Source organism: Bubalus kerabau, chromosome 3 (assembly GCF_029407905.1).
Source record: "Bubalus kerabau isolate K-KA32 ecotype Philippines breed swamp buffalo chromosome 3, PCC_UOA_SB_1v2, whole genome shotgun sequence".
In the NCBI taxonomy this organism is placed as follows: domain Eukaryota; kingdom Metazoa; phylum Chordata; class Mammalia; order Artiodactyla; family Bovidae; genus Bubalus; species Bubalus kerabau.
In genome coordinates this window covers 147472529-147485772 of record NC_073626.1, presented here as the reverse complement: position 1 = coordinate 147485772, position 13244 = coordinate 147472529, and the positions used below count along the sequence as shown (strand labels likewise).

Genomic DNA, 13244 nt, shown 5'->3' with positions numbered 1-13244 from the left:
TACATGCTATTCGGGGGTGGATACATGCAAGTTCCCAGGAGGGGACATATTGTACATAATCACACTATTATGTGTCTCTTCAAAGGACCCCGAGGCACATGGGTTCAGTGGGACAGGATACAGAATTAAAACATCTGGTTTGGAGTATGGGAGAAAGGCCTGAGAAGACCTCAGTGAGTGATCCTGGGCCGACTTGGGGCCACAAGTGCCTGGGGCAAGGGCTGGAATTCTCGTGAACTAAAAGTGGGGAGGAAGCAGGAGTAGAGCACAAAAGGGAGATGAGAACAATGGGAGGAGAGGGAAGAACAAACCAGAGGTAAACTGCACTTCGGCTATTATTTGGCCAGGGTGAGATCTGCCAGAAAGAGTCTTCAGAAAATGTAGTGTGTGTGCACTTCATTACCATTCAAATGCCTAATCGGATTTTATAGTGAACCCCTGGGAGACAACCTCCATCATTATTCCCATCCTGGAGCCCCACACTCATTCTGCTGCAGGCATTGTGAGCAATTCTCCAACACAAATGTGAATTTTCTGGTGTTATAATTTCTACAAATGTTAGTTTTAAGAATGCCTTTTCTCTCTAACAGCTTGACAGGATTATGTACATATATAAAAAATAACAGTAGAACAGTGGGTGGTACGTACTATTATTACAAAAATAGATGGAACACAGCATATCAACATTGGACTTTTAAATATACAAAGGAAAGGAGGAAGGGAAGAAAAAAAAGTTAATGTTTTGGCTGTAACAGTTCCTCTCCTCACTAGACATTACATTTTGTCAAGTCAATCTTGTTTTTCTAAAGGAGCTCCTTAGAAACATGGGTGGTGGCAAGTCAACATCACTCAGGTTTCATGAGTCTCAGTGGCCTATGACCACCTCATGTGCATCTGAAACTCAGGGACTCTCAATGGTTCTCAAAACTGAAAATGTTATTAATACTACAAAGAAGTGACGAGCACAGTATTCTTCTACAGTATTCTCTTTCAGTCAATAAGCTTATATAAAAAGAAAGAGCGTTCCATCTACTGGCCTATTACAGTTAAAATTTAACAAGTCTATGCTTTGATAGGTCAAATTCTTATAACTGAGTATTGTATCACAGAACCACAAGGAAATAATAATGGATTTTCTGTGCCTTTTAAAGAAATAATGTCTAATGGAATTTTAAAAGAGCTGGATTTTTAATGTTACCTTGGAAAGTTGAGATAGGAGGAGGAAGTGTAGCAGGTACCTGGTGGACCATGGATCTATGTCTCAGGAGGAAGAGAACAGACAGAACCTTCCAGTGGTTCTGTGCCTAAAGGACTCTCATTGTTCAGGGAAATACAAACTTAGAACATTCTACTGAAGTTCCAAAGTATCACTGCATCTTATTTTCAGCATGTGTTTTGAATGGATTTTATTATTTAAAATATTTTTTTTTTCTGGGTGTATCCTTACACTTTAACTAGTTTTATAGTTTCATTATGTTTGCCTTTGCCAGCCTTCCTAGAGATATTATCCCATTTCCTTGAGTATCTCAATGTCCTCTAAAAATATACCACGTAATTATCACTTCAGCAAAATATTTTACAAGCACTGAAAATGAAACAAGATAGGAGGGAATGTGTCCAATGTTCCTTTGAACATCACTGGTGCAACAAGGAATAAAACCCTGAATTTGGATTGTCACTGGACCACTTGATGCTTGAGAATTAAATGCCAGTCAAGTTATATTAGGGCTGGAAACGTTCTTGGTCATTTATTTGGACATGGTCAAGAGAAGGCACTTCTGGTGTGAGGGGAACCTGCTGTTCCTTACCCAGATTCTTCCTGCCTTTGTGACAGAAGGACTCAGAAGGAGATCCTGCTTTGTCAAGAAAATATTTAATTGTATTAAGATGGGAAAAGTCATACTGACAGAAAGTCAAGTCAGTTTCTCATAAGAGATGTGGGTCCAGTCCCTGGGTTGGGAAGATCCCCTGGAGGAGGGCATGGCAACCAACCCTGGTATTCTTGCCTGAAGAGTCCCATGGACAGAGGAGGCTAGCAGGCTATAGCACAGAGTCACAAAGAGTCAGACACAATTGAAGCAACGTAGCGCACACACACATGAGAAACATTAAATCTTCTCTTTATTGCCTTTCTCTTAATATTCTGTCATGAATATCTATTGCTTTTGTATTACAAAAAAAATTAAAGTTACTAAACAGAAAGGAGAAGCAGGGAAATAAATTTCTTGGTGGCCTAAAGCATAATTTTTGAAAACAGAAAGAGGAAAATCTAAGGCTTTTACATGTAAAACTCTACTAGAAATGTGACGTGTACAAGATAATCATGGTCATGGTTCATGGCATTTACCACTCAAAAATAAGCATAAATCTGCAAATTGTGCTATGATCACTCCATGGTTTAATACCAGTCCATATATATTGTGAGTTGAATTGTTATTTACACTTAAAGATTCTTAAACAAAAATAATGGTTTGTCATTTTGTTTCTGCAGGCATGGTTTGTTTTATACATAACCCTCCATGTTTGGGGCAGCAAGCACAGAAACTGTCACTTAAACTGAAGGCAATGCCAGGAATCTGCTTCACAACTTGTGAGTCAGCTCCCCCACCCTTCTCTCAGTGTTCACTACTCAGAGTAACGAAGTCTGCACTTAGTCTAATTAATTCCCCTTTGTTCCTCTTTTTTTTTTTTTTTTTTTTTAAATAAACACTCTTGTGTTTTCTCACACCACTTGCAGTAGATAATTTTCAGTAGAGAACCTTACCTTTCTGTTTGTCTTGTGGACTGTACGTGCCAAATGGATGCAATGTACTATTATCATTTCTCCTGGAGGTGGTTACAGCATTTTGACAGTTCTCAAAGCAGGGCTTAGAAAATGCCCCACATTCTGCAGGCTCCTAAGGAATGAAAACAAGAATTACATTCACTTTTGTAACATGTCCCAACTTTGTCAATGAAAGCAAAGTGAAAGAATGATCAACTTTCAAATAATTTTTCAAGATTCTCTGGCATGGAAATCCTGGACAGTGGAAAATCAAAATGTTCCTATCAGTTAAAATATCTTTGAATAGGAAATAAAACCGACTGACATTGTGGTGTTAAGGCTTAGGAGCTGATAGCCAGTACGAAAGGGGATTAACTTTATGATTCTTTCCCGCCACGTACAACTGTCTTCTTTCACATTTTCTTCCATCTGGGAGTGCAGCTTGTGGTAATGTCAACATAAGAATACAGTTCATGCCAAGGGTGTTTCTCTGCCAACCAGATGGTTCCCCTCTCTCTCTCTCCCCCGCTTGGCGACTAAGTGCATATGCTTTAGGACAAGTCAGAACCCAGACAGGTTTACCACTGAAAAGCCACGGGAGAGCCCCACTGCAGACACTAGGCTTTTCGGCCAGGAACTATAACAAACTTCTATGACACTGCCAGACAGTGGTTCTCCTGAGAGTTTTCTCTTTTACCATATTTCCCCCTTTTATTTTGACAGTCTGTAAACAAATTCAGACTTAAAACTGCTACCTTCATAATCACGCCCCCATATGGCATGTGCCCCAGGTGCCCCTGAGACATTAGAAGGGGCTGACTGCAGGGAGTTCTAGCTGCTATTCAAGAGGAACAAGGCACAGAGAACTGGGTTTTGCTTGGGTTCATATAATGTGTCGTCCTAATAGATTCAAAGAAGCGAACTGAAAGCCATCTCAGGACCATTCCCTTGACCATTGGTGAGAAGAACATGCCCCAGACAGAAACATAAAATTGATCTCCAAAGCTCTTTCCTTCTGAAAAAGAGCATTTGACCCAAACAATGCATTTGACTTTATACTCCTCTCTTTTAGTTATAATAACTTGGTATCCTGCTAGTTAAACAAAATATTCACAGCATTCAATGCATACATTCTTCATAATTAAGATGTTTTCAGCTACTACAGGTCCTTTGCTTTTTGTCAAGGTCTATAACACTTTTTCCACACCCCAGGGGTGCCCTTTGCCCCATACCACTAGTCAACCAAACCAGGTACAAGCTACTCCTAAATTTAAGCTGGAGCCCAGGCAGGAAGGTGAGGTAGGACCTACCTTATATCGGCAAGGGCTTTAACAGCAACAACAAATTTTTTTGCTGCTTTCCTGGCTCTTTGATAAATGACACAATCAATATCCCAACAACTGATCAGTAACCAGCCTAATTAAAGTATTCAGCCTGTAAAATAGAGCTGTCGAGGAGCCTTCCATTAGTGTCCCAGCCAATAAAAAATATAATGGATTTTTAAACATATTCTGCTTCTACCAAGCTGAGCTTACAACTCAGGGGAGGGAAATGTTTGGGGGAAGGAAAAAGAAAAAAACAGGTCATAACCCATTTTTTAATACCAAGTCTCTAGGCTCAAATAGAATTACAATTGAACCTCAAGCTCATCCTTTGAAAAACATGTTTCTGTTTAAAACGATTTTGATTCAATCAAGGGCTCATTATGTATTCTTCACAAGGTTCTCATCAAAACTGTTTACGTATCTTGTACATCTGGGTAATGTGGGAAAATACCACAAAGACTATATATTTTGACTTTTCTTAAGTAGCATCTTCTTTTTTTTTAAAATATCAATATCATGTTCAAGTAACCATTTTGGTGTTCTTTCCAAACCTAATTGATTTCGCTGAATATACGAGCAGTGCTGAGACCTTTTTCTAGGTTACTGATTCTTTTTTATCATACCTGAGGGTGATTGCTGCTCCAGAGGACAATCTTCCAAACACATGAGCCCACAACATATGCTTTGACACAGTAAAACAGATTTGGGAGATCAAATAGCCACAGCCTTTTTTTTTCTTTTTAATTTAATAAAGATTAGCTGTACATTAGGCGGCTGTCGCTATATGAAAAAAAATAATACTCTTTAATCTTCATGGGTACCACAGAGATTCTCACTAGCTGAGAGAGCCAAGTGCCTGCTCATCCCCCATGGAAAGCATGTAAATATTAGGGAAACCAAAAATGAATCTTGTTTAAATGTCCTCATAAAAATTGTTTTTTGTCCCATTTCTTATTCCTAATCGATTTCCTAGTGAACCATATCAACAGGACACTTCTGAAGATGGGCAACAAACTGAAGGCTTAGTACTTGCTTCTGATGGAATAATTGTCAGCCCAGCCCAGAGCGTGAGAATTAAAATGAAAATACCTGCGGTAAAGGAGAATGCAAATAATAAAGTGTCAACTTGTTGAGTCAAAACAACGAGCATTTATCCACTAGGCATTCATATATTGGAGAGAAAGACAGGAAACTAGGAAAGATGAAAAGTGGGGAGGGAACTCTTTTAGCAGTGTTCATTTCTCTTTTTCTTTTTTTCATTTGCTATCTTTTACTTCTGCACAGATATGGAAATCTTAAGCAGTGTATTTCTGACTTTTCTATTAGTTGAGAAATCTTTGCTCCAAGACATCTTAAGGGAGATTTAAAACACAGATGCATGGAAGGGGTGACTCAGGGGCCCACAGACCATACTTCGTACCTGCCTCCAACAACTGGGTTCCATGGAGGTCTAGGGCTCCAGAGTAAGAATGAAATTCAACTAAAAAGGAGCTGATTCTCTCATAGTAGGAAGCAAGAGATAAGGGTTTTATGACTGTATACATAAGTAAAATCCATTAAATATTCATGAAAACCTCTATGTCACTTAAGCAGACACAAATGTTGAAAATGAGTTGGCTCATTATATATCGTCTTCAGTAATTGCCAATTTACATTTATTTAACATTTAGAAGGTTATGTATAGAAGAGTAAAAAGGTACAGTTCCTCCTTTCCAATAGCCGATAATGTAACAAAATAAGATACAGCCTGGAGAAGGAAATGGCAACCCACTCCAGTATTCTGGCCTGGAAAATCCCATGGACAGAGAAGCCTGAAAGGGGTACAGTTCATGGGGTCTCAAAGAGCTGGATATGACTGAGTGACTAACATAGAAAATACAGCTAAGTTTACTTCAGCTTATCCTCTCAGATGAAGTAGGTCTTATATGAAACTTTTATTCATTTATTACACAATGTAAATAACTGTCTACTGAAACAGAAAGTGCTAATTGTTCATTCGTGTCGGACTATTTGTGACCCCATGGACTGCAGCCCGGCAGGCTCCTCTGTCTGTGGAATTCTCCAGGGAAGAATACTGGAGTGGGTTGCCATTTCCTTCTCAAGGGGATCTTCCTGACCCAGGGATCAAACCTGGGTCTCCTGCATTGCAGGCAGATTTTTTTTACCATCTGAGTCACCAGGGAAGCCACCAGGGCAGTCCAGCTTTCTACTAGGTGCTGGTAAATGAAGATATATGAAAGGATAAGGCAGACAACAATATCGCTATCTACAAGTCCTGAGCATTCAACTATGTTTGTCTTTACATAGCCAGGAAATGACCCAACTCAATCTAAAACTCTAGAGCCCAAACTTTTAACCACTATGAGTCCCAACTACCTTGTATTCTTAATCTGAAAATCTTTTACCATTTTTAAATTGAATTTATTATTAAAACAGTGTTTTAATAGAATTCTATTTTAACTTCCTGTATTAATATATCACACAAACATTATTTGTTCTTAGAGAATATATATGTGATTTTCTGATGTTTTTCTCAACTCTTAACTATTATCAACTTGCTTCTTATCTTTTCTTAAAATAATTTGTAAGAGAATTTAATAACTATTGCCTATATATTAGCAAAAATAATGTTTTAGGAATATGTTATGGTAAATATAATTGATATAATATGTAATTGTAAAATATAATAATTATATAAATATAATTGTATGTAAGTGAAATACTTAGCAATATCAGCGTTCAATAATACTTTGTTTATACTTCATGTATACATAAAAATATTTCTTACATTAAAAAACTCCATAAATAATAATAATAATAATAGATTTCAAAAATATAAACTACCGCACAATTGGACTCATCTCACACGCTAGTAAAGTAATGCTCAAAATTCTCCAAGCCAGGCTTCAGCAATACATGAACCGTGAACTTCCAGATGTTCAAGCTGGTTTTAGAAAAGGCAGAGGAACCAGAGATCAAATTGCCAACATCCACTGGATCATCAAAAAAGCAAGAGAGTTCCAGAAAAACATCTATTTCTACTTTATTGACTATGCCAAAGCCTTTGACTGTGTGGATCACAACAAACTGTGGAAAATTCTGAAAGAGATGGGAATACCAGACCACCTGATCTGCCTCTTGAGAAATCTATATGCAGGTCAGGAAGCAACAGTTAGAACTGGACATGGAACAACAGATGGGTTCCAAATAGGAAAAGGAGTATGTCAAGGCTGTATATTGTCACCCTGCTTATTTAACTTATATGCAGAGTACATCATGAGAAATGCTGGCCTGGAAGAAGCACAAGCTGGAATCAAGATTGCCGGGAGAAATATCAATAACCTCAGATATGCAGATGACACCACCCTTATGGCAGAAAGTGAAGAGGAACTAAAAAGCCTCTTGGTGGAAGTGAAAGAGGAGAGTGAAAAAGTTGGCTTAAAGCTCAACATTCAGAAAACAAAGATCATGGCATCTGGTCCCATCACTTCATGGGCAATAGATGGGGAAACAGTGGAAACAGTGTCAGACTTTATTTTTTTGGGCTCCAAAATCACTGCAGATGGTGACTGCAGCCATGAAATTAAAAGACGCTTACTCCTTGGAAGAAAATTTATGACCAACCTTGATAGCATATTTAAAAGTAGAGACATTACTTTGCCAACGAAGGTCCATCTAGTCAAGGCTATGGTTTTTCCAGTGGTCATGTATGGATGCGAGAGTTGGACTGTGAAGAAAGCTGAGCGCCGAAGAATTGATGCTTTTGAACTGTGGTGTTGGAGAAGACTCTTGAGAGTCCCTTGGACTGCAAGCAGATCCAACCAGTCCATTCTGAAAGAGATCAGCCCTGGGATTTCTTTTGAAGGAATGATGCTAAAGCTGAAACTCCAGTACTTTGGCTACCTCATGAGAAGAGTTGACTCATTGGAAAAGACTCTGATGCTGGGAGGGATTGGGGGCAGGAGGAAAAGGGGACGACAGAGGCTGAGATGGCTGGATGGCATCACTGACTTGATGGGACTTGAGTTTGAGTGAACTCCAGGAGTTGGTGATGGACAGGGAGGCCTGGCGTGCTGCGATTCATGGGGTCACAAAAAGTCGGACACAACTGAGCAACTGAACTGAATTGAACTGAATAATATGAAACAAGAAGTTTGTTTAATACATCAAATTTTAAATTAGTTAAGTTGCAGATCTGTATTTGTTGTTGTTTAGTGGCTAAGTCGTATCTGACTATTTTGAGTCCCCATGGAGTGTAGCCCACCAGGCTTCCCTGTTCATGGAATTTTCCTGGCAAGAATACTGGAGTGGGTTGCCATGATCTCCATGGGATCTTCCCAACCCAGGGACTGAACCCATGGCTCCTGCATTGGCAGGCAGATTCTTACCACTGAACCACAAGGGAAGCCCCAGATTTGTATTACCCAAGCACACATTGTAGGGAAGAATATAGAGAGCTAATTGCATTATAATGATCTTCACAGTAAGCATTATAGACATCTTATTAGGAACCTAATAAGGTATGGACAATGCTAGCACATCATCCAAAAAGTATATAAGCATGTTATATGCTTTAATGTTCCTAATCTGAATAAAGTGTAATTCATAAAGTCCAGAGCTCTAGGAATTTCTGGGGAAAAATTAGAAATTATGGGCCTGTTATACTGGATACATGACTTAATTTATATGCACATTTTTATACCTTCTAGTTATACCTAAAATATATAACCACCTATTTGCCACATAATCCCATCAGAGCACCTCTAGGTGCATATTTTTCTAATTTCAGAAACCAGTATGAGCTTAGCTACCATACTAGTGATGGAAGTGTGAGTTTTCTGGTGGCCATTTGGGCAGTTTGCACAGGGAAATAACAAATTGCATCACCTCCATTGGTCTCTCTGGCCTCCTCAGAATCACCAACTGGATCATCCCTCGGATGTTTCCTTCCATGGACATGGATCGCCTAAGTGTTTCCATAGCTTCATGGTTGGACTTTCCCAGAAGAGATTCCCCATTAACCGCAATCAGCTGGTCATTCATCCGCAGACGGCCATCCTAGGGTAGAGGTAAGAAAAACAGTATTAAGCAGAGAAAAGCATGTGATGCCATGTGACTGTCAGGCAAAAGTTCACGTTTAAAATAAAGGAAAAAATTCAGCTATTAGGGATGATTTATTTTCCACAGCAGAAAAAGGTTCTGGATTTTATCAAATAGTCACAAATATTAATAATAATGAAGTGTGTGAAAGTGACTTTTAGAAATCATGGAGTCCGGAACTACAATAACTTAGACATTTGTATAATATCTCTTACCTAAACCTTTGGCAAGTGTGCTAGGCTAATCTGATTCTACCATTTGCGCCCGAAGCCACCACGTTGCTGACTCAAGGAAAGGGGGTTTAGAAGCAAAAGACAGTGGCCACACTGCTTGCATTTTCAGGCACAGAGAGACACCACGCTTAAATGTTGCGTGCTTGACAACAGTAATGGATCTCATAGCTAGCTCTACTGAATAGTGCTGTGAAAAAAAAGTCTCACGTTATTTTCTCTAACGCAACAAAAAGTTGCTCGTCTGCAAAAGGATGCAGAGGTGTGTAATGCAGGTCCAATCTGCTACCGTGTCTTCTAGAGGAAAGTCTTGACAAAGGGGACTGTCAAGCCTTTTGTGAGGAGTCTGACTGATAAGCACTTTCACCCAGCACCTTCAGGAAGAAATACCACATACCACAGAGAACTGGGAAGTTTGGCACGTGGATAAGCGGCCCAGATTCTAGTTTAAATCACCCTTAGGTACTAGTCATCTTCAGCTAGAAATGTCCCTGGAGTCGATGGTGGTAGCTGAACAAACTGGGACACCATCTCTACCTGCAAAAGAACTTCTGGAGATCACAGTACACCCTTCTCCCCCAACAGACAGTCTGGGAGAAAACATGCTGAAATACTGACAGTCTGATTAGGGAAATGGGTTATACCTGTTTCTAGGATAGGAAGTTCTTGCTGTGAGGCACAGATGCAATTTTAGGAATGTCATGATCCTGGTGCTGCTGCTAATACATTTAGCCGAAATAACAGTTGGTGAGCATGGTAGTTCTTCCATGAATTATCTATAGCTCTTATAGAACTCAAGAAGCTAGACAGATTAATGCTTTTGCTCACATTTTACAAATAAGGAAACTGAGGCAGGAAAGTGATGTTAGGTGCCGCAGGTCACAAAAGAGAGTCAGAGATAAACTGACCTAAGTTCAGTTTTCATGAACCTTGGTTCTTCTGTTTCTGTACTAGGGCTTCCTTGGCTATTCATCTCTAGACTACGGTTGTACACACTAAAACAGGTGGAGGGGAGTATTCAACTTTTTGCAGTTAGAAGTATCTGGGACTCATGTTCAAAGGAACAGAATGAAATGTAAAATGAAAAAAGAACTTTCCTAAGAAATGAGAAAACCAGACACATAATGAACAATAGGGCAGCCATACAGATTTGGGAGAGAAATCCTGTGGACAAGTTGACAAACTTTGACTAATGCAGCAGCAGTGGTCAGAGGAAGTTCCTCTGCTGACAGCTGGGGAAAGGGGGAGAGTGACGAGAGCTGTTATGGGGCACGAATGCCCTCGTGGGGATGCACTGCCCACGCCTCCTGTTGCAGAGGGTGTCAGCCCGTGGATGGTGGAGGCCACGCCCTCTCGGTTTTGCCAGGGGTAAAATCAAGCTGTAAAACTTGACTGCCCTGCCTCAACAGAGCCTAATGTCGTCTGCCTTCCTCTTGTTTTCCCATTCCACTTAATCTTTTCCATAATTTGGAGCAAATCTGGAAATGAGATTTACAGGAAAGGCCAAACACAAAAGAAATAGCTTCATTTCTGTTATCTAATGGTGAGAGAGGCACATAAAGGATAAGATTAAGGCTACACGAAATGGGGTCAAACGGAAGCCACTTTAATGGCTGTGTATAAGTGAAGTGAGACAGTTTACTCTAGGAATTATGCTCTTCTGTTGTGGCATTTAATGGAACTCTGGGCTGGACCTTTCACAGGCAGTTGGGAGGGTCACTAAAAATGTTTTGGGGAGGACTGGAAACAGATGTGTGGTTTTTAAAGATGGGGAGGAAGCACAAAAGTTGGATCAGGATCCTAGCCCTGTGAACAGGAAATGAGGTCGAGTACTGGACCTGTAGATGCTTAGTCTTGGCAGGACACCTCATCCTCTATGACAGGAAGAAGAAAGATAAAGATTGAAACTTAATGGGTACTTGTAGAATTGAGGGAATGAAATCTGAGTGAGAGCCACCTGGTAATCTCCTGTGAACCTTCTCTGTGGAGTATGAGGCAAGGTCTGAGTGAAGAGGTAAATAAGAGATAAGGGGATGGAAAAAAAATGGTTTTTTGTAGGATAATCTCTTACCAACAAGTATTAAGGACAGACTTTTATTTTCAGCTACATTCCGAGTCTCAAGCATACATAACTACACTAAAGTAGAATGTGTTTGCTGTATCCAAGTCCAAACAATAAGGCAAGTCAGGTCACCCCAGGGCAACTTTTTTTTTTTTTTTTTTTTAAAGACATTCACATTCATCGCAAGCATCACTACAGAGCTGCGGGTATGATAAAAAATCCACACACTCTCCTTTTAAGGCTTAGCTGGCTCATTGCTATTGGTTTTTGCTTTCCCTTTATAAGATAAATGATGGGTAATTTCATTAATGGTGGTGCCAGCAAGCACCACATTGTCCTAACATTGAGAAGATAATCTTAGAATTAAGAACTGGAAGGGTCCTTAGAGATTATGTTGTCCAACTGCTTCCGTTTATAGATAAATAATGTGATGCACATAGAGGATAAGAAACCATTTACTGAATACCTCTTCTAAAGAGAAGGTACTTCCACATAGATTCAACTTGCTCAGCTAGTTAAGGTCAGAGCTGGATTAAATAGTCCAAGGCATGATTTCTCAGCACTCCCTATTCACTACCCATTCTGTGTTCTAATAGATGACAATGACTAGTCCCTCAAGGGATCATGCTTCAAGAAAAAAGACGTTCAAATCCAGAGAGAACAATATGACACCAGATGTCTCCTGGAAGAGAACCTTATATATGAAAGCCAGAGTCAGACTACAGAAGATGTGGAGACAGGAAGGGTGGGGGACTGTTTACCTACCTAGCTACACACACACACACACAGAGTGTATCCATGTCTAGTCTTCATTTAAAATGAAGTCAATTTAGTTAAGAGCTCATTACTCAAACTCAGAAAAGATCACAATTGCATATGTCTGTTCTGCTTTGTTGGACTAACCAGGTGGCTTGGTGTAAAGAATCTGCCTGCCAATGCAGGAGATGAGGGTTCAGTTCCTGAGTTGGGAAAACCTCCTGGAGAAGGAACTGGCAATCCACTCCAGTATTCTTGCCTGGGAAATCCCATGGACAGAGGAGCCTGTCAAGCAACAGTCTATGGGGTCACGAAAGAGTTAGGCACCACTTAGAGATTAAACAACAATGACAATTCCACTTTGCAATGGTTTTTTTACCAAGAAAGGTAGCTTTTTACAGTCTTATTTTTTCTTTCAGTATTATGTTTAAGTATGTACTTCAGCATGAGAATAGTGACTCTCCTCAACTGATTTTACATGACTGATTTCAACTATTCAGGTATGTTACCCAGTAATTCTAGGATATTTATTTTATCCTAATCTGGATCACTCTTTCCTTTGTTAAAGGAAAAGCCAATGCCCTTTCTGCTACGGACTGAATGTGTTTTCCTCAAATTCATACGTTGAAATCCTAACCCCAACATGAAGATATTAGGGGGCATTCGGAAGGTAATTAGCGCCCTTATAAAAGAGTCCTGAGACAGATATCTTGTCCTCTCTGCCATCTAGGGTTACAGCAAGAAAAAGACAGTTGACTATTAAGCACCTCTCACCAGATGGATTCTGCAGCACCTTGATCTTGAACTTCAGACTCAAGAACTGTGAGGGATAAACTGCTGCCATTTAAAAGCTACCCAATTTATGGAAGTTTCTTTTAGCAGCCTGAACAAAGACACTTTTCTTCCTACTTTATGACCATCAGACCCCTAACCAAAAGACCCACAACTACATCCCTTACTTTTTGCAACCCCTGTAATCAACTCTTATCTATCCTTAAGCTAGGAGG

General features: G+C 39.8%; 1 protein-coding gene across 14 annotated transcripts in view; it reads right to left on the bottom strand.

Annotated features, from left to right (window-relative positions):
* PARD3B (par-3 family cell polarity regulator beta) overlaps nt 1–13244 on the bottom strand; it is a 1164360-nt gene that overhangs the window by 465456 nt on the left and 685660 nt on the right. For all 14 annotated transcript variants that reach the window (XM_055573198.1, XM_055573199.1, XM_055573203.1 and 11 more), the window contains 2 exons: nt 8977–9147; nt 2765–2897 (listed from right to left, as the gene is read on the bottom strand). In XM_055573198.1, the coding sequence (XP_055429173.1) occupies nt 2765–2897; nt 8977–9147 (304 nt within the window). The remainder of the gene's footprint in view (nt 1–2764; nt 2898–8976; nt 9148–13244) is intronic.